The sequence below is a fragment of the Canis aureus genome, chromosome 4 (genome assembly GCF_053574225.1).
Source record: "Canis aureus isolate CA01 chromosome 4, VMU_Caureus_v.1.0, whole genome shotgun sequence".
Classification (NCBI taxonomy): Eukaryota; Metazoa; Chordata; class Mammalia; order Carnivora; family Canidae; genus Canis; species Canis aureus.
In genome coordinates this window covers 54,259,880-54,287,000 of record NC_135614.1, presented here as the reverse complement: position 1 = coordinate 54,287,000, position 27,121 = coordinate 54,259,880, and the positions used below count along the sequence as shown (strand labels likewise).

Below are 27,121 nucleotides of genomic sequence, written 5' to 3'. Positions count from 1 at the left end.
CCCGACCCGACCCGGCCTGCGGGCTCCGCGCCGCACCCCGGGGCACACACGGGGTCAGCGCGCGGCGCCCCTCACCCCCTCACCCCTTCACCCCTCACCCCCAAGTCTCCGCTGCCGCCCCGAAGGCAAAGCCCGCCCAGCCTGGGGCCAAGCCAGTCCTCGGACGGGGCAGTGACCCAGCTCTCGACCACCCCGCGCCCTCCCTTGGCCGCAGGCGCCCTGCCCAGACGGACGGCGGGAGGAGCAAGGTGAGGAAGGCCCGCACCGCAGGGGAGGGGGGGTCCCTTCCCAGCCTCGCCGGTCTGGACGAGCCCCGGGCCGGGAGAGGGCCGGCCGCCGCCATGATGGGGCTGGCCGAGCCGGGGGGCGTGACGCGGGCGGCCCGGGGCCCCGGGCGGCGGGCCAGCTCCCCTTCCCCTCCCCCGCCCCTGCGTGGGCCCCGGCCGCAGCTGACCCCCAGTACTCACGCTTTGTCCACCAGCTCCCGCACCTTCCACATGTTCAACATCGTGCCCCGCGCGGGCCGAGCCGCCGCCTCCCTCCCCTGATCCCCACGGGCCCCGGGACACTTCCGCGCCGGGGCAGGTCCAGGCCGGGGTCGCCGCCGCCGCCCTCCGCCTCCAACTCCCCCAGTTAGGTCCTCCTCTAGCCACAGCCGCGGCGCCGCCGGTGACACGTCGAGACGCGGGGGCAGAGGCGCTGCGTGGGGCGGAAGTGCCCGGCTTTCCGCCCGCTGCGCGCGGGGCACGCCGGGACTTGTAGTTCTCTGCGCGCCTAGCCACCCGCTTAAGCAGAGAGGGTTGGTGTGATAAGTTTGGTACTATTTGCGTCAGGCTTTCCCAGTCCTTTGCACCCTTCCCGGTGCCTCTGACCTTCGGAACCAGAAGCTCGGGGAGGAGGAGGGGGAGGAGGAGGGGGAGACGGAGCAGCAGTCTATGCTTTAACGGATCCTCAAGTGTCAGAAGCAGCACTGGTATAGGATCTAGCCGCACCCAAACTTTGAAATGTAGAGCATTGCTTCTCCCCAGAAACAGTCCACAGCGTGCTATGATTTTGTGCCTTCAAATTGAAGAGATTTCCGTGTAAAACAAGTCTTGTTAAAATATTACCTGAGAAAATACAGAACAAATCATATGCAAACAGTCCAGAAAAAAAAAAGAGAGAGAGAAATATAAAAGTATTGCAATGTTATTAATAATGACTATACAGAAACGTTATTGCTATATGTATGCCTTCCTCATTGACAGAAGCATCACTGTATTTGGCTCCAAATATACTTTCTACTTAGAGCCTGAATTTTCATACCTGTAAGTTGAAGAGGTTGTATTCTAAAACTTATTCCATGCTACTATCCCACTATGATGCAGTGGTTTTATATTTAGACGGCTACTTAATATCCTCTTTAGATACTTTATCATAAAGCTCAGAAATTTAGTTCACACTCTATCTGGAACTAGAAAGGCAACATTAGGACACATCCAACAACTTGACAAGCATTTATTCCTAAGTCCAAGTATACACATACATACCGCATTGGGTGTTTTATTGAAATGGCTGCTGTCACTTCATTTCTCATTCATTCATTTTTTTTAAAACAATGTTCATGTTAAAGTTGCAAGAAACCTTAAAATTCATTTGATCCAACTGCCTAAATTTTACAGTGCTTTTCATTCTACAAATACTTACTGAGAATTTTCTGTGTGCTAGGAGTTGGGAACAAGACCTACAAGCCCTCAGCTCTCTAGGATCTTAAGGGTCTTTGGAGCAAATATAAAAATCAAGGAAACATTTAAGGTAATTGCAGATAGATAGTGGTTGAAAACAGAAGATAATATTATAGGGAATGATGTTAGAGGAAAATAACAGAGAGTATTTAGGGCCTCTTTGAGGACACTATATTTAAGCTAAAACTTGAATGATGAAAAGGAGCTTGCCATAAAAAAAGATCTGCAAGAAAAGAATATCTGGTGGAGGGAACAGATGAAGACTCTGATTCACAAGGGAGAAGGGAGATTAATTGCTGCCAGTTATGATGCATGTTAACAATGATCCTAAATCAAGAACCCAGAACTTCTGACCCCTAGTTCCTCAGGTCAAGTCACCCCTTCACATGGCATCCACTTAGTTACTGGAAGCATCTTTGAAAAGGGTTTCAATACAGCTTTAGGATTAAGGCCTTAAAAAAAAAAAAAAAAAAAAAAAGGAGGATTAAGGCCTAAGAGAGACAAGTTGAAAGAATTGCCAGACAGAAAAGTATCAAAAGCAGAAATTGGGACAAATCTATCTCAAATCTTTGTCAAGATAGGAGTGCTTGGGCAGACATAAAGTGAATTGGATTGGTGGGGGAGGAGAGGCAGGGAAAGATGAGCAGAGATAGGTGGAGAAATGGGGCTTTCAAATGAGGAGTTTGTTTCCTGTAGAAAGGACTGTCCAGCCCCAGTGAGATTCAAAGGATGGAATGTGGCCAGAGGAGATAAGGAAGAGAACTACCTTGCAAAAACAGTAGCTCAGCAAGTTAACTTTCAAACAAGCAGGTCCAGGGTACACCAACAGAATGGGACTGGCATAAAAATAAGCATCTTCCCTGCCCCGGGCCTGTTTGCACATTCATAGCAATTCACAATCAGCCTCACTAGAATCACCTTGAGAGTAAAATGTCACTGTCTACCTTGTTTCAACACCAGGTTTGGAAGTGCCTAGACTTATTCCCCGAGTTGTCATGCTGGGGCTAGAATGTAACACCGAAAAACTAGCCTGTCTAACTTTGATTCAAGAGAATCCCTAATGGACTCAGGAGAACCAGACAAGGAGAGTTTGTTAAAAAGTGGTCTCCAAAGACTAACCATTTGCATGTCAACAAAGTGTTCCATTTTTGCCTTATATCTTGCAAGTTTGGGAGCAGTTTCCATAGTAACTTCTTTGTGGCAATTTAAATGTGTCCATTGTAGAAAAATAAATGAGAAAATGTCCCACTCACCCCCCTCTTCAGGAAAACATATTTTTCACAAAATGAGCTGACGCTTTTAGTACAGCCAAGCCAACACAAGGTTTGAAAGCAAATGTCCTCAGATGTGTGAGGCACCGTGGTAGGTGCTGACTGCGTATCTTCTGTGGTTGGCTCCCTGGTGTTTCCTTCTGAGAACTTAATTCCTGTTACACAGGTGTGGCAGCTATGGGACAGCACAGACCAAATCTCTCTTTAAGAGAACCAGTTACAAGGAATGTGGATGGCTGACAGCTTCCAGCAGCCACTCCTCAGGGATCAACCACAGCATTGACACCAAGGCCATGCTCTTACTGGGCTGTTCCCAGGCAGGGAGTGAGCACGTTGGGGTCAGGCCATTTCTCCTCAGTGCAAGACTTCTGTACTGGGCAAGCTTGCCCTGGGCTCCCCATCAGCCTCGCCCAGAATTCCTTCAAGTTTCCTTGCCATCAGGTGGTCTTCTTACCCAATCTTCCTCCCTTCTCTCTTCCTTAACAGGTGTCAGAACTTCCTTGAGGTCTGAGGCTGTCCCCACCTAGTCTTGCTCCCTCTTACCTTTATTCTTCATAGGTGTTTTCCCCAGTTAATCTCTTACACTTCTAATTCCCCCTTGGCTTTTGCTTCCTGCAATAACCAAATTGACAGGACAGGCAAACAGTTCTACCTTGGTTTCAGTATTTGGCTCAGTGAGTCCTGTTTTTGGTCACACCTGACTATTCCTCTCTAGTAGTTGAGATACTTGGTTTCTAATCATATGAAAGTTGCCACAAGAGCCATGCAGATTATACATTGCATAACCCCAGGGGCACCATAGCTGAGGACTACCATGTACTGCCAGAAAGGAGGTATAAAGTAATGGTTAGAGAGTAGATTCTGAATTCAGACAAACCTAAGCTCAAACTGCATCTGCTGTTCAGTGGCTTGGTCATTTTGGATAAACTAGTTAAACCCATACACCACAGTGATTACGAACTAGACTTTGGGACCAGATTGCCTGGGTTTGAATCTTAATATTGCTACTCACTACCTGTTTGACCTTGGGGAAATTATTTGACACCTCTGTGATTCAGTTTCTCATCATAATGGACAATAATAGAAACCTGCAAAGGCCTTTTCAGACAATTTTAAAAAGATAATGTTTAAAAAGAATCTAGAACAATACTGTATACACTCAATAAACATTAGCTATTCTGCTATTACCACTATTATTACTAATACACTATTACTAGTAATTGTATTACTCTGTAAAAGTATTCAGTTGTCAACAAGTATTTAGTAAGATCCTGCTATGTTCCAGGCACTGTGCTAGGTGGTGGATATACAATTGTAGATAAAACCACAAAGTATACCACAAATAGATGTAGTAGACATAGTAAACTGAAAGTAAAATGAGGAACAAATAAAATAACATATATACCTCAGTTCACACTGGGTCCTACATGTAGGAAGTGCTCACTAAATTCTATTTCATTATTGTTATCAAAACACTTATGTGGATCTCAGCTTTTTTTTTTTCTTACTAACTGAAGTATTGTTTTACCAGAATATCCTAAACCTAGCCACACATCAGAAATTCCCTGACATCTTTAAAAACGTCAAGGTTTTTTTGTCCTGCCCCATGAGTTTCTGATTCACTGGTATATTATTTTCTATACTTTTGGTCACAAGTGACAGAAACTCAAAAGAGCTTATGCAGGACACAGGAGACTAGGGAGTTCAGAGATAAAATTTGCCTTAGGATCTTAGCAAATACTGTCAGAACTCTTTCTGATGCTCATTATCCTTTATTGCAGATAAATTTCCCCTACTTGGCAGGAATAGAGGTACCACTTTGCAGAGAATGGGTTCCATTTTTTCAATTAGACAACCAAGGGTGAAGAGACACTTTGGTCTTTCATCCACTAAGTCTAATAACACAGGGAAGGACTCTGATTGGCCCAGATTGAATCATGTATCTATCATGGGACCAATCACCTCTGGAAAAGTGTAAATTACAGAATTGGTAGACCTAGGAGAACCACACAAAGTGGGGGGAAAAGAGTGCTCTGGAGATACTCTGAAGAAAACCATGCCTTGGCAGACAAAAGCGCCAGTTATTTACAATGGTAGGTCAAAGAAATCTGTATTTTTCAAAAATCTCTTAAGTGATTTTGCCAGGGTTTAGGATGCCCTGAGTTAGATGACACCATGCCCTTTCTGGGTCTGACACCCTTTTTTCTCTTTAAGGTCTAAATTACACAAAATTGAGTTGGGGACAGCAAAAGAAAAAAAAATACCATGAGTGCTAATAAGAAAAAGAAACAATGAAGAAAGAAGGGATTAAGCGGATTGCAGCATTATGCAGCAGGTAAGCTGGTAGCAGGACACACTCTTGCTAACTCTGTTCTGCTGATGGTTGGGCTCTCTTGGCTGAGATTCTGTTTCCTTTCAGATCTGTCAGCAGGGCTCAGGTGGACCTACTCAGAAAGCCTGGTAGGTGCTCCAAAGGGCTAACACATTCACAGTCCTTCTTCAAGAATGTGCAGACACTGGCCAAAGGTGAGATGGAGGTAGAAGTGCTCTTAGAATCATTTCCCTGCCTCCTAGGATGCTCTGTCTCCCTCTGTCTCTTGACTATAGGTGAGTCCAGAGTAGATATGCTGTTCCTAGTGTCTAGGTCTCTGAAAACTCTATTCACAGGAAGTCAAAGTACAGTCATTAAAGCAACGAGGCAGCTTGTGACTGTGGGAACTGTTCCTGCATTGTCAAATCACATGCAGGGGTGAATGGTGTGGATATCAGAAAGGATGTCCTGGTGGGTTTCTGAGGCAGGGTCTTTCTGCATAAGGACAAGTATCTTGGGAAAGCCCACAGGTTGTCCAGAGTTCACACAGAGGCTCTGCTAGTCCTTGAATTTCATCAGTTCATCAAAAGAATTGTACTCTAGAGGAAGAGCTCACTGAAATAGACATCAAAGGGGTCTGATGGACAGACCACTGTTTGTTTGTTTGTTTTTTTCAAGATTTTATTTATTTATTTGAGAGAGGGAAGAGAGAGCGTGTGTGCAAGCAGAGGGAAGAGGAGGTGCAGAAAGGGAGGAAGAGGGACAAGCAAACTATACTCTGAGCGTGGAGCCCTATGTGGGGCTCAACCCCAGGGCCCTGAGACCATGACCTGAGCTGAAACAGTTAGTTGGACATTCAACCAACTGAGCCACCCAGGCACCCTGACTGCTGCTTTTTATAAGCAAATGAATGGGCTAAAAACGGGGGTGGGGGTGGGGGGTGTCCATTAGAATAAAGCATGTTTTCTTGTTAAGAAAGAGTCAACACTCAATGTTTGTTGGGCACCAGCAATGTGCAGTGGGGTTAAACAGATGTCTAAAACCTGTGTTACCTATAGACCTTCTAGTCTAATATGGAAGATAGACATACAAACAAAAACCTCAGCAAGATGTTTAAGGAGGCAGTGTAATGTGGGGTAAAGGTCAGAGCACTGGCTTTGGTATCAGTAGGACCTTGGTTCACATCGTGTAGCTCTGGAATGTTGGCTAAATTAGTTGGCCTCTCAGGTCTTGGCTCCCTCATTGGGAAAATGGGGCTAATAAGGGCCCCTGACTCATGGTGTTGTGAGGAATGAATGAGACGACCCACTAAATTGCTTGACATGTAACAAGGACTCATTAAATAAGATTTATTATCATTGTTTTTTTTTTAATTTTATTTATTTATTCATGAGCAACACAGAGAGAGAAGCAGAGACATAGTCAGAGGGAGAAGCAGGCTCCCTGCAAGGAGCCCGATGCAGAACTCGATCCTGGACCTCAGGATCACACCCTGAGTCAAAGGCAGATGCTCAACCGCTGAGCCACCCAGGCACCCCGATCTATTATCATCATTAAACTGTATGCACAGATCATGGATGATATGAGGGTGTTTAAGCAGGTTCATTAAATCTTTCAATAAACTTATATTTGGACACTTAACTCATTGCCAAGAATTATACTTTGAAAAACAGGCAAAATTCCTATTCTTGTGAATTTTGCAATGAGGGAGGAGAGAGGTGTATAGCAAATAAACCTTCCCCCAAATCTATGACTTCAAACTATGATGAAAGCTACAAGAAGAAAAGAATGGGGTGGTATGAGAGAATGTGGAAGTGGTATTTCATTCATATTTCATTCCCAGGAAAGTCCTCTCTGGGAAAGTGACATTTAAGGTGAAGGTGGAAAGATAATTCTGAGTTAATGAGGTAAGAGAGAGAAAGAATATTCTAGATAGAAACTCCTGCTCTCTTAGCATTCAAGACTCCACGGTCTTCTTGTCTTTCCTGTCTTTCCTATATTTCAGGCTCATTACCTTTTGTTCCTCTCCCCAGTTTGCAGATATTGGTGGGCTCTTTAGAACTTACTTTGTTCCTTCTCCACTGCCAATGCCAACCATAACCATCTCTCATGTGAACTAAAGATTTCTTAATTTGTTCCTCCTTGATCAAATCATAAGTTGGGCCATGTTACTATTTGCACTGAATACTTCAACAGCTTTTCATGGCATTTAGAATCCAAACTTAACCTATCAGAAGTCCATCCCTGGTCCAAACCACTGTTATCCTGGAGAAAGACCGATATGGTTACCCTCATGTGGGGTAAACTCAAGGCCAGTTCTGAGAAAAAAGGGTGTTGGGGTGGGAACCATGGGCCCAGAAAGTACCCCTAAAATCTGTCATTGGAAGCATGGCAGTCCCTTTTTTTTTTAACATTTAGAAATATATGTATATTCCAGCCAGTGCTTCCCAAGGATAGGTCTTTGTGGTATTGAGTGGATTATTATAGCATCTTGGGCTTTCAGTTTAGATCTGAAAATTACTATAGTTTGTTTCACAGTTTCACCTTCCTTGCTGTGAGGTTATTTCTACTACTCTCATTTTTTTTTAGATTTATTTATTTATTCACAAGAGACACACATAGAGAGAGGCAGAGTCATAGGCAGAGGGAGGAAGCAGGCTCCTCATAGGGAGCCTGATGGTGGGACTCGGTCTTGTATCCCAGTATCACACCCTGAGCTGAAGGCAGATGCTCAACTGCTGAGCCACCCAGGTGTCCCCTCTACTCTCATTCTACTCTCATGTGTTAATTTGACTAGTTTCAGAACATCCTCTTTTCTTTTTCTTTTTTTAATGCTAACTATCTATTCTGCTGACACCTTGTTATAGAAGTATCATGAGTGATCTCTAACTGTGGAAGCTGATTTCCTAGGTGTTAGCAGTTTTTATGGTTTCTGATGAGTAGTATCTAATCATAGTTCTTGTTGAGCAGGTATAACATTAAAATTTCCCCATCTGGGATCCCTGGGTGGCGCAGCAGTTTAGGGCCTGCCTTTGGCCCAGGGCGCGATCCTGGAGACCCGGGATCGAGTCCCACGTCGGGCTCCCTGCATGGAGCCTGCTTCTCCCTCTGCCTGTGTCTCTGCCTCTCTCTCTCTCTCTCTCTCTGTGACTCTCATAAATAAATAAAAATTTTTAAAAAATTACTTTATAATTTCCCCATCTTTGATAATTTACCCTAAAGAGTGGTGGGTCATTGACCTGGCCTGGGAAGCCTAAGATCTGATATACCCAGACACCTATTGGGAAGGGAGGGAATAGGAAAAAGATAGCAAATATTATTATCTTTTTAAGATACAGACTCATTCTCTTTCTTCCAATTTTTTTCTTTGAAATGTTTTATTAGTTTTTTTTTAAATAACAGAAGTTAAAGATGTTCATATATCCTCATGTATATATCCCTTGACCTAGCAATTCAACTCCTAGGTAATTATCCAAGAGCAATGGAAATTATATCAAAATTCTCATGTAGGAATGTTCATAGCAGCTTTATTCAGAATAGCCAAAATCTAGAAATAATGCAAGTGCCCAGTTGATAGAATATGGACAAACAAGTTGTGTTGTATCATTTGAATGGAACATGATTTTGCAATAGAAAGGAATAAACTATAAATATATAGAACAACCTGGATGAATCTCACAGACATGATAGCAAATGAAAGAGGCCAGGCACAAAAAGTTATGACTCCATTTGTATAAAATTCTAGAATAGGCAAAATTAATCAAAGGTGAAATAAATGAGAAACTATTGTTGCCTGAGGTGGAAGGAAGGGTGGGAACAAGGGAATTAAAAATAAAAGTTATAAACACCTTTTTCAACAAGTGAAACAATCCAAAAATGCATAAGGAAAAGTTTATCCTTTCCCATTTATTTTCACCCCAGTATGGCAATCCTGTTAAAAACTTGATAGGTACTTTTTCACACTTTCTCCATGCTTATAAATATAAATAAAAATATGTGTGTACATATGCAGGCTTTGCTTTAGGATCGTGCTATACACAGTGCTTGCTTTTTAAAATACCTGTTTGAGGGGTGCCTTGGTGGCTCCGTAGGTGGGGCATACACTCCTGATTTGGCTCAGGTCATGATCTCAGGGTCATGGGATTGAGCCCCGCATTGGGCTCTGCACTTGATGGAGAGTCTGCTTGAGATTCTCTCTCTCTCCCCCTCTCCTGGCTTTCTCTCTCTCTCAACTAAGTAAATCTTTAAAAAATAAAATATAATATAATACCTATTTGATAATGCATCATGGATATCCCTCCAGCTCAATAAATATAGATATGACTCATTCTTTTAAATACTGGTGTAATTCCTCAATATGAATAGACTGTAATTTATCGAACCATTTGCCTAGCGATGGCTAGTTAGGTTGTTTCTATTTTTGGTTTTTGCCACTATAAACAATGTTACAATAAAATATATCTCTATACATCTATCTTTGCATATGGTGTTTAGATCTCAAAAGTAGGAACAGGGAAGGATAAGTGTTTTTTATTTAATTGGATATTGGCAGATTATATACCAAAGAGATTACAGCAGTTCTCACTCTCACTAAGCAACATATTGAAAAGCCCATTTTGTCATGTCTTCACTAGCACTAGATGCTATTGCTCTTTTGAATTTTTGCCAATTGTATTGATAAAAATATGTTGCCTTAATTTCAAAGTAGCTCTAACCAAGGTAAACCTATGCTTTCCTACCTTGTATAAAAGTCTCTTTTCACATCGCTCCCATTTTTCAGTCCTGTTCTTGGTCAGTATGGATCACATCCCTCCAAATGGTACTATCAAATACATTGGATGATAGAAGGCAGGCCTGGCCAAAAGGGAGCTATTCCCATTGTTTGTTTTTCGACTTAAAATATTCAGCCTAATGGGAAGAATTCCTTATTCTGTCATTCTTTCTCAGAGCAGCCTGCTTATTTTCATCCTGATAACCAACAAGAATCTGTGATTGTCTATTTATTCACTCGTATTAGGCAGGGTCACAGAACTTAGAACAGAAAACAACGCAAAAGCGTCTATTTGAAGAGAATGAAGCAAACAAACTATTTATGGATGCAAGGTCAGGGTTAAGGCTATTAATAAGGACATCAAAGCACTTGGAAGTAGCACTGTGAGGAGTCATTACTATCAGTTTCAATTATTTATTGCTGTGTAACAAACCTCCCCACAACTTAGTGTCTTAAAAAAACAACCACCATTTACTTGCTCACAATTCTTCAATTTGAGCAGGGCTTGGTGGACATGGCATATGCCCACTCTGCACTTGGTGGAGTTCTCTAGAGCAACTCAGCTGGTGCTGGATGAGGATCCAGGGTGGGTTCATTTATACACCTGGTGCCTCTTCTGGAGTGGCTGGAATGGCAAGGGGAGAGTTGGGTTTGTCTTTCTTTCCATGTGACCTCTCATTTAATAAGTTAGGGTGAACTGTTAATAGGTGGCTAGATCCCAAAAAAAGTCAAAGTGGAAACTTTCAGGCCTTTTAAAAAGTTGTCACAGAACTGACCAAGCATCCCATTTACCACATTCTATTGGTCAAAGCAAGTCATAAGGCAAATCCAGCTTCAAGGGGAGGTGAAATAGATATTACCCTTTTTTTTTTTTTAAAGATTTTACTTATTTATTTATGAGAGACACAGAGAGAAAGAGAGATGCAGAGACATGGGCAGAGAGAGAAGCAGGCTCAATGCAGGGAGCCCAATGTGGGACTTGATCTCGGCATTCTGGGATCATGCCCTGAACTGAAGGCAGATGCCCAGCCTCTGAGCCACACAGGTGTCCCTAGATATTACCTTTTAAGGGAGGAGCATCAGTTGCATATAGAGTTGAGATGAATCATTAGTAACCATCTTTTTTTTTTATTATTTATTTGACAGAGCAAGAGAGCGCATGCACACGTACATGCTTGAGCAGGGGGAAGGAGTAGAAGAGAGAAGGTGAGAGAGACTCCCAAGCCGACTTCCTGCTGAGTACAGAGTCTGACACAGTGCCTGGTCTCACCACCCTGAGATCATGACCCAAGCCAAAATCAAGAGTTGGATGCTTAACTGACTAAGCCACCAGGCATCCTAGTGGCCATCTTTGCAGATAATCTACTACATATGCTTCAGTACAAAAAGACAAAAGGAGAAGTAGAGTTTCCGGTGAGATCTGGCACTGTGGAGGAAGGTCTGTCCTACAGGAGATGTAGTAATTGAAATCTATTACCAGACTGTGGGGCTATGGCAGGGGAAGACGGGCAGAAGTACCCTGATCTCTTTCTTCCTGCTTCCTGATTTCCTGCCAGTAGAAGGCAGCCTGGTGGATATAATTCAGAGGTTAACCCCACCTCTCCAGAAAGCAAAGCAATTCAGAAAAGGCCACTGAATGGATCGGAAATAGACTGAGCCATTGAAGAAAAAGCTTTTATTTTATTATTATTATTATTTGTTTCTTATGTTAGAATTTAAGTTTCATCAGGGGAGGAGAGCATCCATACTGATCACAGCTGATTCCCTGGAGCTAACAAGTGTCTGGTACTTCCAAGGTACTCAATAAAATGTTTTGAATTGACTTGCATTTAGTTATCTGAGGAGGAGTCATAAATTTGACCTTCCTTCTTTCTGATACTGCAAAAGAGACACCTGAAAGATGGCAATTGGGGGGGGGGAGTTAAATGACAAATATGACCAGCTTGATCCTGAGGCCACAGTTTCACTATGGGGCTAGTCATAGTATAAAATGTGAATTCCATTTCCCTAGAGTCTGACATAGTGCTAGTAGAATATGTTTTGGTCTTCCTAGTCATTGTCTGAGCATTGTGCTTTTCTTCTTTGGGTCTGATGATGGACTCAGGTGCCCTGAATTAAGTGATTTGATTGTTTTCTATTTAATGTAGTACTACGAGAAGCCAGAAGTTATGCTTTTTTAAAAAATTGATATATAATTCACATACTATGTATCCACTCTTTTCAAGTGTGAATTCAAATTCAGTGATTTTTTTTGGTGATTTTTAAATATATGTACAAAGTATGCAATCATCCCACTTATCTAATTTCAGAATATTATCATCATCCCTTACCCCAAACCTGTATTCATTAGCACTCACTTATCTTCGCTTTCTCCTTCCAGCCTCTGGCAACCACTAATGTACTCTCTGTCTTCATGGATTTGCCTATGGTGGACATTACTATAAATGGAATTATACAATATGCGATCTTTTGTGTCTGACTTCTTATGCTAAGCATAATGTTTTCATCCATTTATAGCATATATCAGTACTTCATTTCTCTCTCTCTCTTTTTCTTAGATTTATTTATTTATTTTAGAAAGAGTATGGGAGAGAGCACAAGAGCATCTGCACACACAGGAGAGGGGCAGAGGGAGAGGAAAAAAATCTCAAGCAGACTCCCTGCTGAGTGTGGAACCGGCTGTAGGGCTCAGTCTCATGATCCAGAGATCATAGCCTGAGCCAAAATCAAGAGTTAGATGCTTAACCAACCAACCCACCAGGTGCCCTCACTTCTCTTTTATGGCTGAATATTATGCCATACTATGGATATACCATATTTTGCCTATCCAGGCATCAATTGTTGTATAGTCTTTCTAAAGTTTTAATTACTTTGAGTAATGTTGCTGTGAACATTGTGGACAAACTTCTGTGTGGACATGTGTTTTTAATTATTTCAAGTGTATACCTAGGAGTGGAATTATGGAGTCATATGGTAATTCTATGTTTAACTTTAGAGGAACTGCCAGAGTGTTATCCAAGGAAGTTGCACCATTTTACATTCCTACCATCAATGTATGAGGATTCAAATTTCTTTACATTCTTGTTAGCACTCGATTATAGCCATTCCAGTTAACTGTGTGGTGGTATCTCATTATGATTTTGATTTGTGTTTCCCTGATGGCTAATGATGTAAAACATCTTTTTATGTGTTTATATGCCATTTGTATATCTTCTTTGGAGAATTGTGTATTAAAGTCATTTGTCCATATTTTAATTGATTTGTCTTTTTATTGTCAATTTTGAGAGTTCTTTATATATTCTCAATATAAGTCCCTTATCAGATAAGTGATTTGCAAGTACTTTCTCCTATCTATGGGTTATCTTTTCATTTTTTAAAATAGTGTCCTTTGAAGCACAGGAAATTTTTAATTTGATGAAGCCCAATTTATCAAATTTTTTTCTTCAGTTACTTGTGGTTTTGGTATTATATCTAAGTTAATAATGATAACTAGAATAATTGCTGCTTCCTGGCTTACATGAAGAACTTTTGTCTCTTTCCATTTGAGCACTTTTGTTCCAGAGATCATTCAAGGATTTCAAACTTGTATTCTTGATTAACACAACACTGAATCCATCAAGGGGAGGTGGCAGAGAGAGGGTGATGGTGTAAGTCCCAGTTCAAGAGTTCAAGTCCAAAGGCCTGAAATCCAGGAGTGCTGATGTCCACGAACAGGATAAAACAGATATCGCAGCTCACAGGGAGAGTAAATTTGCTCTTCCTCCACCTTTTTATTCTATTTTGGTCCACAATGGATTGAATGATCTCACCCACATTGAGGAAGGCCATCTGCTGTACTTATTTCACCAATCAAATGCTAATCTCTCTTAAAAAACACCTTCACAAATACACCCAGAAATAGTGTTTTACCAGCTATCTGAGCATCCCTTAGCCCAGCTTAAATAGCTGGTAAAACACTGGTTGACAGTAAAATTAACTATCACAGGAATTAAATGAGTTTAAAAAGATGCCTATAAAACTGTACATTAAGGGGAATAACTATGAAATGTTGTACAGATAAAAAGAAGGCAAACGTCAGTGCTTTGGCAAGAGTTGGACTAGGTTGTCAGAAAACAAGCTTTGCTCTGTGATTAGCTGGGTGACCTTGCCCAATCACTTAAACTCACAAGTCTCAATTTCCTGGTTTGAATGTAGGTAATCTTGCCAAATCTAACGACCTTTCTGTGTTATTATGAGATTGAAATCATGTAGTATGTATAAAAGTGCTTTGGATAACTTAACTTGTTATTCTGGGCATAGGGAATAATTCATAGAGACTTGCTTTCATTCTAAAAACTTACTTTGAATTGTTTATCATCACCAAATTATCCCTTTGCTTGGGGCCAGTCCCAAGTAATGTTTACTGTAATGAAACATTAACATGAGATTCCTCACTTGTTAGCTGGGTGAGGGCCAGGTCCTGGTACTTGACTCAAGGAAAGTAGTTATACAGTGTTTAATAACTGCCAGGCCCTCAGGGAACTCTGTGAATGCTTTGGTGCTAGGGTAAAATGTGACCAAAGACTATCAACCACAGTCTTTTATTGATCACTTGGAATGTAAAGGAAGTGTTAAAAAATAAAAATAAAAAAAAAAGACAACCTTACTGACATTGCAGTCGAGCTGGAAGACCTAAGCCTTTGTATCCTCACCCACTTAGCTCCTATCTCCCAGGCGCTTATGCAGAGGAAGATGGTCTGCCCAGGGGAACCCATTTTGAAGGGAGGGGGACAGTGAAACAAACAAATCATAGTAATCTAAAACACTGACTCCACTGTAGAGAAAGACACAATTACAAATCATGCAGTATTCAGGGATGATATTGTATATCCTTATGGATTGGTTTAGGCTTAACTGCTTTGGACAGTTAATGTTAATCTTTGGAAGATACACGTAGATACAACAGTTATTGACAGGCTAAGATAGAATAAGATCTTTAGCTGTCAGCTATTGTGTCAGACACCAAAGAGGACAAGACACCTGGAGTACCAACAACTCCCTCCACTACTACCCCTGCCCCTGACAAATCTCTGATTGTTATTCTAGACTAAGTAATTCAGACTTAGAGATATTTCACCTCTGGTGAACACATAACCTGGCTGGGGAAAAGAGATGGCCCTGGGACAACAGCAGCCCTTGTGAAGAACGGTGAAATTTTCCAGACAGAGGCTGAGAGGAAAGGGATGCTCCCATTTGAGAATACGAGGATCCAGAGACAAGGTTAGGATCTGGGGGTCTTCCAAAAAGTAAGCTCTCTTTATGAAGGGTTTAGCCTTTTAGGTGCTTTTTTCTTTAATCACAAAAAGTCATTTTTAGTATCTATAGTTTATACAATTTCCCTCATACTCTCTAGTTTCCTTTTGCTTCTTTTAACCCTTCAGTAAAATTTGACACATAGCTACTTATCAGCTGTGCCTCAATTTTCTTTTTTTTTAATTTATTTTTTATTGGTGTTCAATTTGCCAACATATAGAATAACACCCAGTGCTCATCCCATCAAGTGCCCCCCTCAGTGCCTGTCAGCCAGTCACCCCCACCCCCCGCCCATCCTTGTTCATTTCCCAGAGTTAGGAGTCTCTCATGTTCTGTCTCCCTTTCTGATATTTCCCACTCATTTTTTCTCCTTTCCCCTTTATTCCCTTTCACTATTTTTTATATTCCCGAAATGAATGAGACCATATAATGTTTTTCCTTCTCCGATTGACTTATTTCACTCAGCACAATACCCTCCAGTTCCATCCACATCGAAGCAAATGGTGGGTATTTGTCATTTCTAATGGCTGAGTAATATTCCATTGTATACATAGACCACATCTTTCTTATCCATTCATCTTTCGATGGACAACAAGGCTCCTTCCACAGTTTGGCTATTGTGGACATTGCTGCTATAAACATCGGGGTGCAGGTGTCCCAGCGTTTCACTGCATTTATATCTTTGGGATAAATCCCCAGAAGTGCAATTGCTGGGTCGTAGGGTAGCTCTATTTTTAACTCTTTGAGGAACCTCCACACAGTTTTCCAGAGTGGCTGCACCAGTTCACATTCCCACCAACAGTGCAAGAGGGTTCCCCTTTCTCCACATCCTCTCCAACATTTGTTGTTTCCTGCCTTGTTAATTTTCCCCATTCTCACTGGTGTGAGGTGGGATCTCATTGTGGTTTTGATTTGTATTTCTCTGATGGCAAGTGATGCGGAGCATTTTCTCATGTGCTTGTTGTGTGCCTCAATTTTCTTATTGTAAGATGGAGATAATACCCACCACATAGGTGAGGATTAAATGAATTAGTGCATGTTAATTAATGTGCAATTACTTTGAGTTAGATTAGGACACCTGGCAGTGCCTAGCACATAAAAGTGCTCAGTGGATGCTGTTTTGGGGGCCGTTATTACTACACACCTCCACCTCCTCCTCCTCTTCTCAAGGCTTTTCAACATCAAGAGAGGCCAGGGCCCCTTTCATTTTTTGTGGCTACTACTATATTAAAAAATAAGGAAATTACAAAATATGATTGCAAAATATTGTGGTATGCTTTAAACGTTTACATGTAACAAATTAGTGCTTTGCAACACACACAAAAGTACAAGCAGTAAAACTGTGCCCTCATGGGGTAATTACACAGTATAGAAATTGCATACTCTGGACACTATAGCTTAGAAATTAAGATGTAAGCCTAAAGCTTACAAGATGAATGTCAATATTTTCTAGTCCTGCCAGCCTATCTTCCTATCTTTATGCATAACCTCATTTGGAAATAAATTTAAAGGCAAATTTAGTCCCTTCGTGAATGGCAGACCAGACCGAAAGGCTCTTTTGCATCTTTCCATCCCCAATCCTGTAGGTTCTAGGTAGATTCACAAAGAGAAGTAAGGGGCCCTTTCCCCAGACCTCCTCCCACCACCTTTGTGGAGAGAGGAGTGGCCAGGGAACAAGCAGCTTAAAGAAGCAGTATCAAGACGGTGATTCTAAAAGGGACAATCATTATTCTCCACCTCACCTCTTTTGCTAATATTCAGAGTAAAAATCTGGGAGGAGAGAGAAGCTGACATTTCAGTAGCTTGAGTAGTGCCTGGTTGTATACCATCTCAGGTAAGGCAGGGTTCAGCTTCATGAGCTGAACCTTTTTTTTTTTTTTTTTTAGTTTTTATTTAAATTCTAGTTAGTTAGCATACAGTGTAATATTAGTTTCAGGTGTGTAATATAGTGATTCAGCACTTCCGTACATCACCTGATGCTCATCACAAGTGCATTCCTTAATCCCCATCACCTAGTTTACCCATACCCTCCCCCCCACACACACTTTTAATCAATTACTATAGTTACTATTCTTTATGATGTTCAGATTATCTCAACTTTGGCCAGGGGGCTCTTTTTCACTATGAGTCCCTTCTTTGACTTCATACTAGACTTTTTTTTGTGTGTGTTGCTTCCTTGCTTTTTATTATGACAAGATATCCAGGCAGTCCTTTATATTTCTTGCCCCTCCTAGAGTCACCCATTTCTCCAAGGAAATGATATTTAGAGGCCACACTCTGAAGTTGAGAAGTGCTTATTACTATTGGGTTTATGGTTTCTAGAACTTTTCAGTGGAAAGAGCTTAGAGATGCTTTTTGTTTATTTTAAAGAAAAAAGACATTATGAGATCAAACTAATTCAAAATATTCTATTATAGGGTATTACTTGACTTTTTGGTTTATGTATTTGATTTTATTTTCTCCTATTTTGAAAATCCTGGTTCCTAGCAACATTAACAGTTATGTATTTGCTTTATTCTCCCATGAGTATAATAGTTTCAGAATAATAATAGCAATAGTATTGCTAACAATATGAGTACTAAAAATAGTTTAAGATATTTTTTGCAGTTCTTTTTCCCTACTAGGAATATACAGTCAAATTGTTATGTTTTAAAGTCATATGAGGGGCACCTGGGTAGCTCAGTTGGTTAAGCATCTGCCTTTGGCTCAGGTCATGGTCTCAGGGTCCTGGGATCGAGTCCCTTGTAGAACATTGGGCTCTTTGCTCAGTAGGAATGTGGTTCTCTCCCTACCACCAGCCCCAATCTTGCTTTCTCTTGCTGTCTTTCTCTCTCTCTCAAATAAATAAAATCCTTTTAAAGAATAAAGTCATATGAAATAATTTCTTCCAATATACTGTTAGCTTTTGTTTTATTTTATTTCTATTTCTTTGGGAGTAATTTTATTTTTGCTAGTTAATCATTTGAATATCTATGTGGCTGGAAGTCAAAGCTACAAAACAAATTATCTTCAGAAGTCTAGTTTCTCAAAAACAGTTTCTTCAACAAATGGTGTTGGGAAAATAGACAGCCACATGCAGAAGAATGAAACTGGACCATTCTTTTATACCATACCAAAGATAAACTCAAAATGGTTCAAAGATCTAAATGTGAAGCACGAATCTATCAAAATACTAGAGGAGAACACAGGCAACAACCTTTTTGAACTTGGCCACAAGAACTTCTTGCAAGACACATCTATGAAGGCAAGGAAACAAAAGCAGAAATGAACTATTGGGAGTTCATCAAGATAAGAAGCTTCTGCACAACAAAGGAAACAGTCAACAAAACTAAAAGACAACCTACAGAATGGAAGAAGATATTTGCAAATGACCTATCAGATAAAGGACTAGTATCCAAGATTGATAAAAAAACTTATCAAACTCAGCACCCAAGAAACAAACAATCCAGTCATGAAATGGGCAGAAGACATGAACAGACATTTCTCCAAAGAAGACCTACACGTGGCCAATAAGCACATGAAAAAATGCTCCACATCACTTGCCTCAGGGAAATACAAATCAAAACTACAGTGAGATACCACTTTACACCAATGAGAATGGCTAAAATTAACAAGACAGGAAACAACAAATATTGCTGAGGATGTGGAGAAAGGGGAACCCTCGCACACTGTTGGTGGGAACGCAAGCCGGTACAGCCACTCTGGAAAACAGTGGGGAGGTCCCTCAAGAACTTAAAAACAGAGCAACCCTATGACCCAGCAATTGCACTACTGGGTATATATCCCAAAGATACTGATGTAGTGAAACACCGGAACACCTACAACCCAATGTTCATAGCACAATGTCCACAATTCCACAATGTCCACAAAGGACATTGTGGAAAGAGCCACAATATCCTTTGACATATGAATGGATAAATTGTGTATATATATACACACACACATATATATACACACACACAATGGAATTACTCAGTCATCAGAAAGGATGAGTTCCCACCATTTGCTTTGACATGGATGAAACTGGAGGGTGTTCTGATGAGTGAAATAAGTCAATCAAAGAAAAGCAATTATCATATGGTTTTACTCATATGTGGAATATAAAAAATAGTGAAAGGGACTATAAGGGAAAGGAGGAAAACTGAGCAGGGAGAAATTAGAGAGGAAGACAAATCATGAGAGATTCCTAACTCTGGGAAACAAACAAAGAGTTGCAGAAGGGGAGGCAGGTGGGGGGATAGATGGGGTAATTGGGTGATGGGCACTAAGGAGGGCATTTGATGGGATGAGCACTGGATGTTATATGTTGGCAAATTGAATTTAAATAAAATATTTTATTTTTATTTTTTATTATTTTTTAAAGATTTTATTTATTTATTCATGAGAGACACAGAGAGAGAGAGAGAGAGAGAGAGGCAGAGACACAGGCAGAGGGAGAAGCAGGCTCCATGCAGGGAGCCCGACGTGGGACTCGATCCTGGGCCTCTAGGATCACGCCCTGGGCCGAAGGCAGGAGCTAAACCACTGAGCCACCCAGGGATCCCCTAAATAAAATATTAAAAAAAAAAAAGTCTAGTTTCTCACCTTATCCCCTTTACCCTGTTTTCTTCCTCTCCAATAGGTAACAATCTGTTTTAAATGTATATAAGCATTCTATATAATCTATATGTAAGTATGTATGTATTTAAACAGAAGTTTATTAAAATGACTTTGTTTTGCTTTGCTTTCTTACTCATTGTTACATCTTAGAGATCACGTCATAACATTTTCACAACTTAGAGAACTCTACTGCAGGTATGTACTATTATTTATGCAGCCAGCTACCTACTGTTAAGCATTTGGGTTGTTTCCAGTTTTCTGCCATAACAAATAATGCCAGTTTATACTTGCAAAGTATGGATACAACTCTTCATATTTCATAGGTGTTATTTTGGGATAGATACTTGAAAGTGGGATTTCTGGGTCAAAAAGAAAATGAAAATTTTTGAGATATTGCTAGTTCTCCTCTCTACAGGTTGTACCATTTTGCCTTCTCATTATTAAGGAATGGAAGGATCAGTTTCCCCAAAGTTTCAATACAGAATGTGTTGTCAATCTTTTGGATTTTTTTTTTCCAAATAGGTGGCAAATGATAGGTGAGAAATGATATCTCAGCATTGTTTGAATTCATGTTTCTCTCACTATTAACAAGATTGAACATCTTTTTGCACGTTTGAATCATTTGCTTTTCCTTTTTTATGAAAGGAGAGTTCTTTCTGTCTCCTCTTCCATGATCTCCAGTACTTTCGAGGTCCCTGGTGCTTTCTGGTTTGATCTTCAGGCCCTCAGGTACAACACAGCAGTGGACTTACGGCAGCTGCGCCTATGTCAGGGGCCATATGGTGGGAGGACAGAGAGAAAAGAAGCAATAGGTGTTCTCCCCACCTCCTTGGGATCACAACCCCTCTGGTCATAGAGGAAGGTTCCTTTCCTCGGAATGTTATGCATCTATAGGCTTGGCTGCTTTTTACTGTCACTGTTGTTTCTGCTTTTGCCATTATGGGATGACCTTGGGGTTGGTGCATGAGAGGACAGAGAAGTGAACAGCTCCAAACAATTTTTCCAGTCTCCTTTAGCCTTAGGAGTTACCTTTCCCTCTCCTGAGGCCAGAGCTAGAGGGCTTCTTCTGGATATCTCTTTTTCTACACCCAGTGCCCAGCTTCAGATATCAAAATGTCTTGAAACCAGCCTGGGACACAAGAAAAAACGAAAAGGAAACTCACAGCTGACTTGGTGGTACCTCACATTCAGGTCTTCTTCAATTTGCCTTCTACTGTTTAAATTAAAACACCATACTTTCTAGCCACATCTAGTGGGAGGGAGAGAGAGAGAGGATGGAATGTACTTACTCCATCTTACCTGGAACTAGAACCCCTGCCTCAGGGATTTTGCACTTATTTTCTTCTCTGCTTGAAATGCTGTTCATCTAGATCTTTAGTTGACTAACTCCTACTTGTATTTCAGGTTTTACCACAAACGTCACTTGCTCAGAGAAGCCTTTCCTGATACTCTTTCTCATGTAGCCTCTTTCAGTCCCAGACACTCTGCCACATTAATTATTGTATCATCTTCATAACATTTATTACGACCTGAAATTATCTTCTTTATATGTTTACTTGCTTCTTGTCTGTTTCTCTCCCTCCTCTGTGAATGGTTGACCTATCTTGCTAATTTCTCTCCTGCCTTTAGGACAGTGACATGTAGAAAGTACTCAAATAGGTGTCACATAAATGAATGCGAAGGAATTAACCAGCATTTGGATTAAATAATATTTGTTGGCTGATAGTCTGAAGGAAGTAATATCATTAGGCTAAGACCACAGACATGGGGCAGTGGCCATGTGGTGTAGGAGTGGGAATTGGAACTGTGGTTCTCGTCCTGGCTCTGATACGGATTTGCTCTGTTGTTCTGGAAAGGTCGCTTCATCCCTTTCGGACTTAATTTTCTCATCTGAGAAATATTAAAATGATATTTGTTGGACGCAAAAGTCCTTCCAACTTCAGCATTTAAGGATTCTCAAACATTTACATCAACAGTAAGCCTTTAAAGTTAAATGATGAAAGGAAGGAAAGAAGAAAAGAAGGAAGGAAGAAAGGAAGTACGTTATATGATCCACGAGTGTATCAGTTATACTGGAAGAACCTATGTCTCTGCAATACAAACTCTTGCTTTGACAAGAAAGTGAATGAGATAATTATAGGAAAAAAGTCTCCTTAAGTTCTGACACTAAAATGATCTGCTCGCTCTGGCAGTATATATCTCTTTTAATAATGACTTTTTTTCTTCCCTACAATTTCATGTATAACATCTATTCTTAACATAGCCTCAGACCTGTACTGCAGTGTCATTTGACTTTGGGAATTGCTGGGTGTTTCATTACTCAGACTCCTACCTTCCCCCCACCCCTGCATAGAGTAGACAGAAAAAGAGGTGGTTTCCTGAAACTTTTGGCTCTATCAACCTGTCTCCTCCCAAAACATTTCCCCAGCACTGACCCTCTAGTTAAGTCTGGAGAATCATGTTAAGTCTTAGTAGAATCATGCCTCTTCTTCCTACTGTAATTAGTGTGAACACAAAGACCCTATTATTTTTAGCTTGCAGCAGACATCCTGGGCCTCTCCAATTTGGCTTAAGTACTTTGGTTTTCCTCAAGTTCCTTGGAATATTGACTTTAGGAGACCTTAGGCCAGACCCAAACATGCTGAGGCCCTGGAAGTCTGTACCAAGAATGTGGTTGTATGTAAATGAAGTGCTTTGCTTTTTTTATACCTGTCTGTAGTGTTGGTGTGTGAATCATATTCAAGTTGTCTGCCACAATGGAATGAACAGCTTTTTTAGAAATGTCAGGAAAGACGGCCTATGTTCTCCCCATCTCTAGTTTCCATCATATTTTCACCTATTCACCAGGTCTTAATATTCATTTAGCTACAAAACATTTGCTATGTTCTAGATACTGTCTCATCCAGGCGATGAATCTATATACAAGGAGAGTTTTTATTTTCCTTCACAAATATTTTGACCTTTGACTGCTATTCAGTTCTGTCACTGCATCTCTGAATCTCTAATAATACAGTACCTATGGTTTCCTTAACATAAAGATAATGAAATTGTCATTCAGAGTATTTTTAAATGACCTGTATAATTATCACATAATCTAGCTGCTGGGCTGTGGGGTAAATTAAATTTTGCTGTTATAAAGTTTTAAGGGAAGAACGTTTATGGGCTGTATGTACTATTTGAAGAGAGTTATTTTTCATTATTTGTGTGAGCCCACATTGGAGAGTTATGCAGAGATTCAAAAATGAAGTGCATAGTCATTACACTTTAAGTTCAGAGATGTTCATTTCTGTGTTATGTATCATACAAAACATTGTATTCAATTTTATTGTCTACCACTAGAGAATTGATTAAATAAGGTAGAAGATAATTTTTTAAACTTAAAAAAAAACATTTTATTTATCTATTTGACACAGAGAGAGATTGAGAGCACACAAGCAGGGGGAACGGGAGAGGGAGAAGCAGACTCCCCACTGAGCAGGAAGCCTGATGCAGGGCTTGATCACAGGACCCCAGGATCATGACCTGAGCCAAAGGCAGACATTTAACCTACTGAGCCACCCAGGTGCCCCTAAAGTAGAAGAGAATTAATTACAGCATTACAATTGTTTTAGAATTGTAATAATATTAGAATGTGTTTACAATATATTATTAAATAAAGAAATTAGGTTATAGCAGCATGTGACCTGACTCTATTTTTTAAATTGTAATACATATATAAAAATATGTTAAAAATGTAAAAATATGTTAAAATTATTTACATGTAAATAAGTCAATTATAAATATATTTGCCAATATGGTGTATATACATGTATGTACAGATGCATATATATGTATATATATACACACATACGCACATATATATTTACAAAGCTGAAGGAAAATATTAAATTCATCATAACTATTAATAATTAGTGATAATCCCTCAGTTATGGGTGATTTATAGTATTGCATAGTGGTTAATCCCATGGATGCTGGAGTTGGTCTGCATGAATACAAATCCTGGATCTACCAGGCCATGTGACCTTTGGGAAGTTGTGTAACCTCTACATTATGTCTCAATTTCCTCTCTATAAAATGGGGATGATAGAAACTGTACCTGTCCCATGGGATTGTTTTGAGTAATAAGCTAGTTAATATAGGAAGAGTGCTTGGAATAGTGCCTGCCACATAGTAAGCTCTATAGAACTGTCACTACAATTTTCAGTTTTAACCTTATTATTAGCAATGATTACGTAGTCTTCTATACTTAGAAAACAATTCAGTAAATGTTATTTTTAACCAAAAATGTACTGCATTATTGATGTAATCTTTCCAGAAATGTTTCCCCCTTGTATCATAAGTGTGTCAAGTTAGTAGGAAATGACAATGAAAGTAATGTGCATTAGGTTTCTAGAATAAATTATTTAAAAGCTATAAATAAATTCACCTTTTTCTGTCCATTTATTTTCAAATATAGGCAGATAATGAAGAGTTTCTCCTCCAGCTATGGTTGTCAAACTTTGGCATGCATCAGAACCACCTGGAACTCTTGTTCAAACCCAGATTTCTGGGCCCCACCCCCTGAGTTTCCGGTTCAGCAAGTCTGAGATGGAGCCTGAGAATTTGCATTTCTCAGAAGTTTCCAAGTGATGCTGATGCTGCTGATTCTCAGGACCACGCTTCGAAAACCATTGACCTACCCTATGAGTAGAAAATCAGCACTCTGAGGCTTTCAGCCACCCCTAGGTGGATGAATTACTCCTTTCCTCTTTTCCCTTTCTTCCTCCCATAAACATTCATGGAGCACCTATCATGGGACAGGCACCGGTGATAGGTGCTGGGGATAAAACAAATAAACAAACAACTCTTGCTATCAGTGAGCTTACAGTCTAGGGAGATCTCAGGCAAGTTACTTAATCTAATTTCTGATATCTCAACCAGGAAATGAAGAATTTAATTATTAATTCATTTTAATGTCAATTCTTGAACATTTACTATGCCCCAGGTTCTGTGAAAGGCAAAAATGAAACAAAAACATTTGATTATATGATTTTTTTAGTAAGCAAAGTATATCCATAAATACTAGTTCAGTTGGTCCTTACACCAGCCGTTTGTGCCTGATAAAACATGATTAATACTATTCCACAGATAAGCCAACCAAAATGTAGAGAGGTCGCAAGTTTGCCTGAGCTGGAAAGTGGTTGAGTGACTTGAACTTAGTTCCTTGCTCCTCATTTCAGAGTCTTCCATCTATACACCATTTGGAACTAAATTTTCTCCAGGGTACCTTTGTGCTCTTTTAGTAAGTGACTTTGTGATAAATATTGGTTGAACTAAAATGTGATTATTTTTTACCTATTGTTCTAAAGCTGTGGGTAATGCTTTTAGATAAGCATTGGAAACTGACTGAACATTGTTGGTAGTGCAACTCAGCAAACTCAGCAAGTTCTGATTATATCAGAACTCAATAAAACAGATACAATCTGTTGGAGATTAAAAATATGTATAAAATATGAACATATAAAATATATGTAAACATTTTTATATACAATGGGATATATAATATATGTAATAAGAAATACATGTTATATATAACAGGATATGTATGCAGCATGTATGTATATATGTATATATGTATACTATTTTTTAAGGGACATAGAGTCTAGTAGGACAGATAAACAGGATATATAATACTATAGTACAGTGTGGGAAGTGACAGAAGAATGCCTATGGTGCTAGTGAACAACAAAATGAGGATACAAACTCAACCTGGGGAAAGTACCAGGGAAGGTCTTCTAGGGACCTTATGTCTCAGCTGATTTTTGTAAGATGAATGATCAAAAGGGGTAGGAAGAGAGTAATCCTAGCAGAGGGACCCATATAAACTAAGGCTCCAATGTGTAAAACAGCAGGAGGTGTTCAGGAGGTTGTGTGTTCTTTAATGGACCTGAAATGTGATGTGTGGCTATACATGTTTGGAAAATGGGCAAGAGCTTCATGAATCACTCCTGGACATATCCTGTATGTGGTAGGAATGCTACATACCATAAAGGTTCAAAGTTGGGCTCTCAAGTTTAACTATGTGTCCTTGACCCCAGTTCTTATATGTATTAGCTAGTGATCATGAGCAATGTAATCTTCCTGAGCTTTAATTTTCACAGGTGAGAAATGTAGATAATAATGCCTACTTCTATGGTTTGTTCCAAGGATAAAATGAGGTATTTCATGTATAGCTCTTGGTATGGCATTTATCACAAAATAAGCTCCCAATAATGTTAATATCTGACAATAATGATGATGACAATTATTATTGGAAGAATTCATCATAATTAACTGTGTAGTTGTGCATTATATTGTAATTATATTGAAAAGTAAACACTTGGTGATGACTCATGGGGGATTTATTGTCTTAGAGACCATACCAGCTTGGACAAAGGAAACACAAACAAGTTGTTCAGGCACCTTTGCATTTCTCTGCTTATCAATAAAGGTTTACTATTATTTACCTAAATTGGGAGGACAGAGAAATAACCCTGGTTTGACATCAGGTAAGGTGTTGTTCATAATTATTTAGCTTATGCCTTGTTTTATTCATTGTGGTGAACTCAGAGGCAAAGAATGAGTGGGCAGATTTTCCATTTACATCTGAGGAAGGGCAGGCAGCCTTGATTTTGGGTTTCCTGATCCACAGGTACAATGACAACCTTCTTCATTTTCCAGCTGAGACGGCTATGCTCAAGTTCTGTCCTGGAAATTGAGAGGGATAGGGATTGTGAACTTCTGTGTAGGGCGTCTGAATTCTAGGCTTCCTCTTATACAAAGCCCTTCAAAAAGTGCAGGCCATTGGCCAGTAGGTGGTTGTGGGGATGCTGTGCCACCCCTATGGCCTGAGGACATAAGGAGAGGAAGAATGAAGAAACAGGCAAAGCAGCTAGCACCAACAAATGTGGGGAGCAGCTCTCAACCATGTGCACACATTAGAAGGCCTAGTGTTGATAAGAGTGACAGACAGGGACTGAACCAGAGCTCTTGTCTCCATTTCCCCCCATATTCTGATACAGACCAAGGCAGAGAGAGGAAGCTACAAAGATGACAGATAACCAGTCTTCTCACTGACCTCATTGCATAGGGCGGAAAGGTGGATTTTGTGTGGTTTAGAAAAATGAAAACAGGG

The 27,121-nt window shown here is 40.2% G+C and overlaps 1 protein-coding gene and 1 long non-coding RNA gene across 12 annotated transcripts in view; one reads left to right on the top strand and one right to left on the bottom strand.

Annotated features, from left to right (window-relative positions):
• Positions 1-685, bottom strand: part of CLINT1 (clathrin interactor 1) — a 58,801-nt gene extending 58,116 nt beyond the window's left edge. For both annotated transcript variants that reach the window (XM_077895701.1, XM_077895702.1), the window contains exon 1: positions 468-685. In XM_077895701.1, coding sequence (XP_077751827.1) covers positions 468-508 — 41 coding nt within the window. In that variant the 5' untranslated portion in view covers positions 509-685. The remainder of the gene's footprint in view (positions 1-467) is intronic.
• Positions 105-27,121, top strand: part of LOC144312732 (uncharacterized) — a 51,211-nt gene continuing 24,194 nt past the window's right edge. Inside the window, exons 1-6 of one of the 10 annotated variants that reach the window (XR_013378314.1) lie at positions 105-248; positions 5,210-5,330; positions 5,415-5,521; positions 11,224-11,283; positions 20,119-20,163; positions 23,382-23,565. This is a non-coding gene — a long non-coding RNA (uncharacterized LOC144312732). Of the gene's footprint in view, positions 249-5,209; positions 5,331-5,414; positions 5,522-11,223; positions 11,284-11,789; positions 13,327-20,118; positions 20,164-23,381; positions 23,566-27,121 lie in introns of those variants that run through there. The other 9 variants (XR_013378312.1, XR_013378313.1, XR_013378320.1 and 6 more) reach the window with 9 other exon arrangements.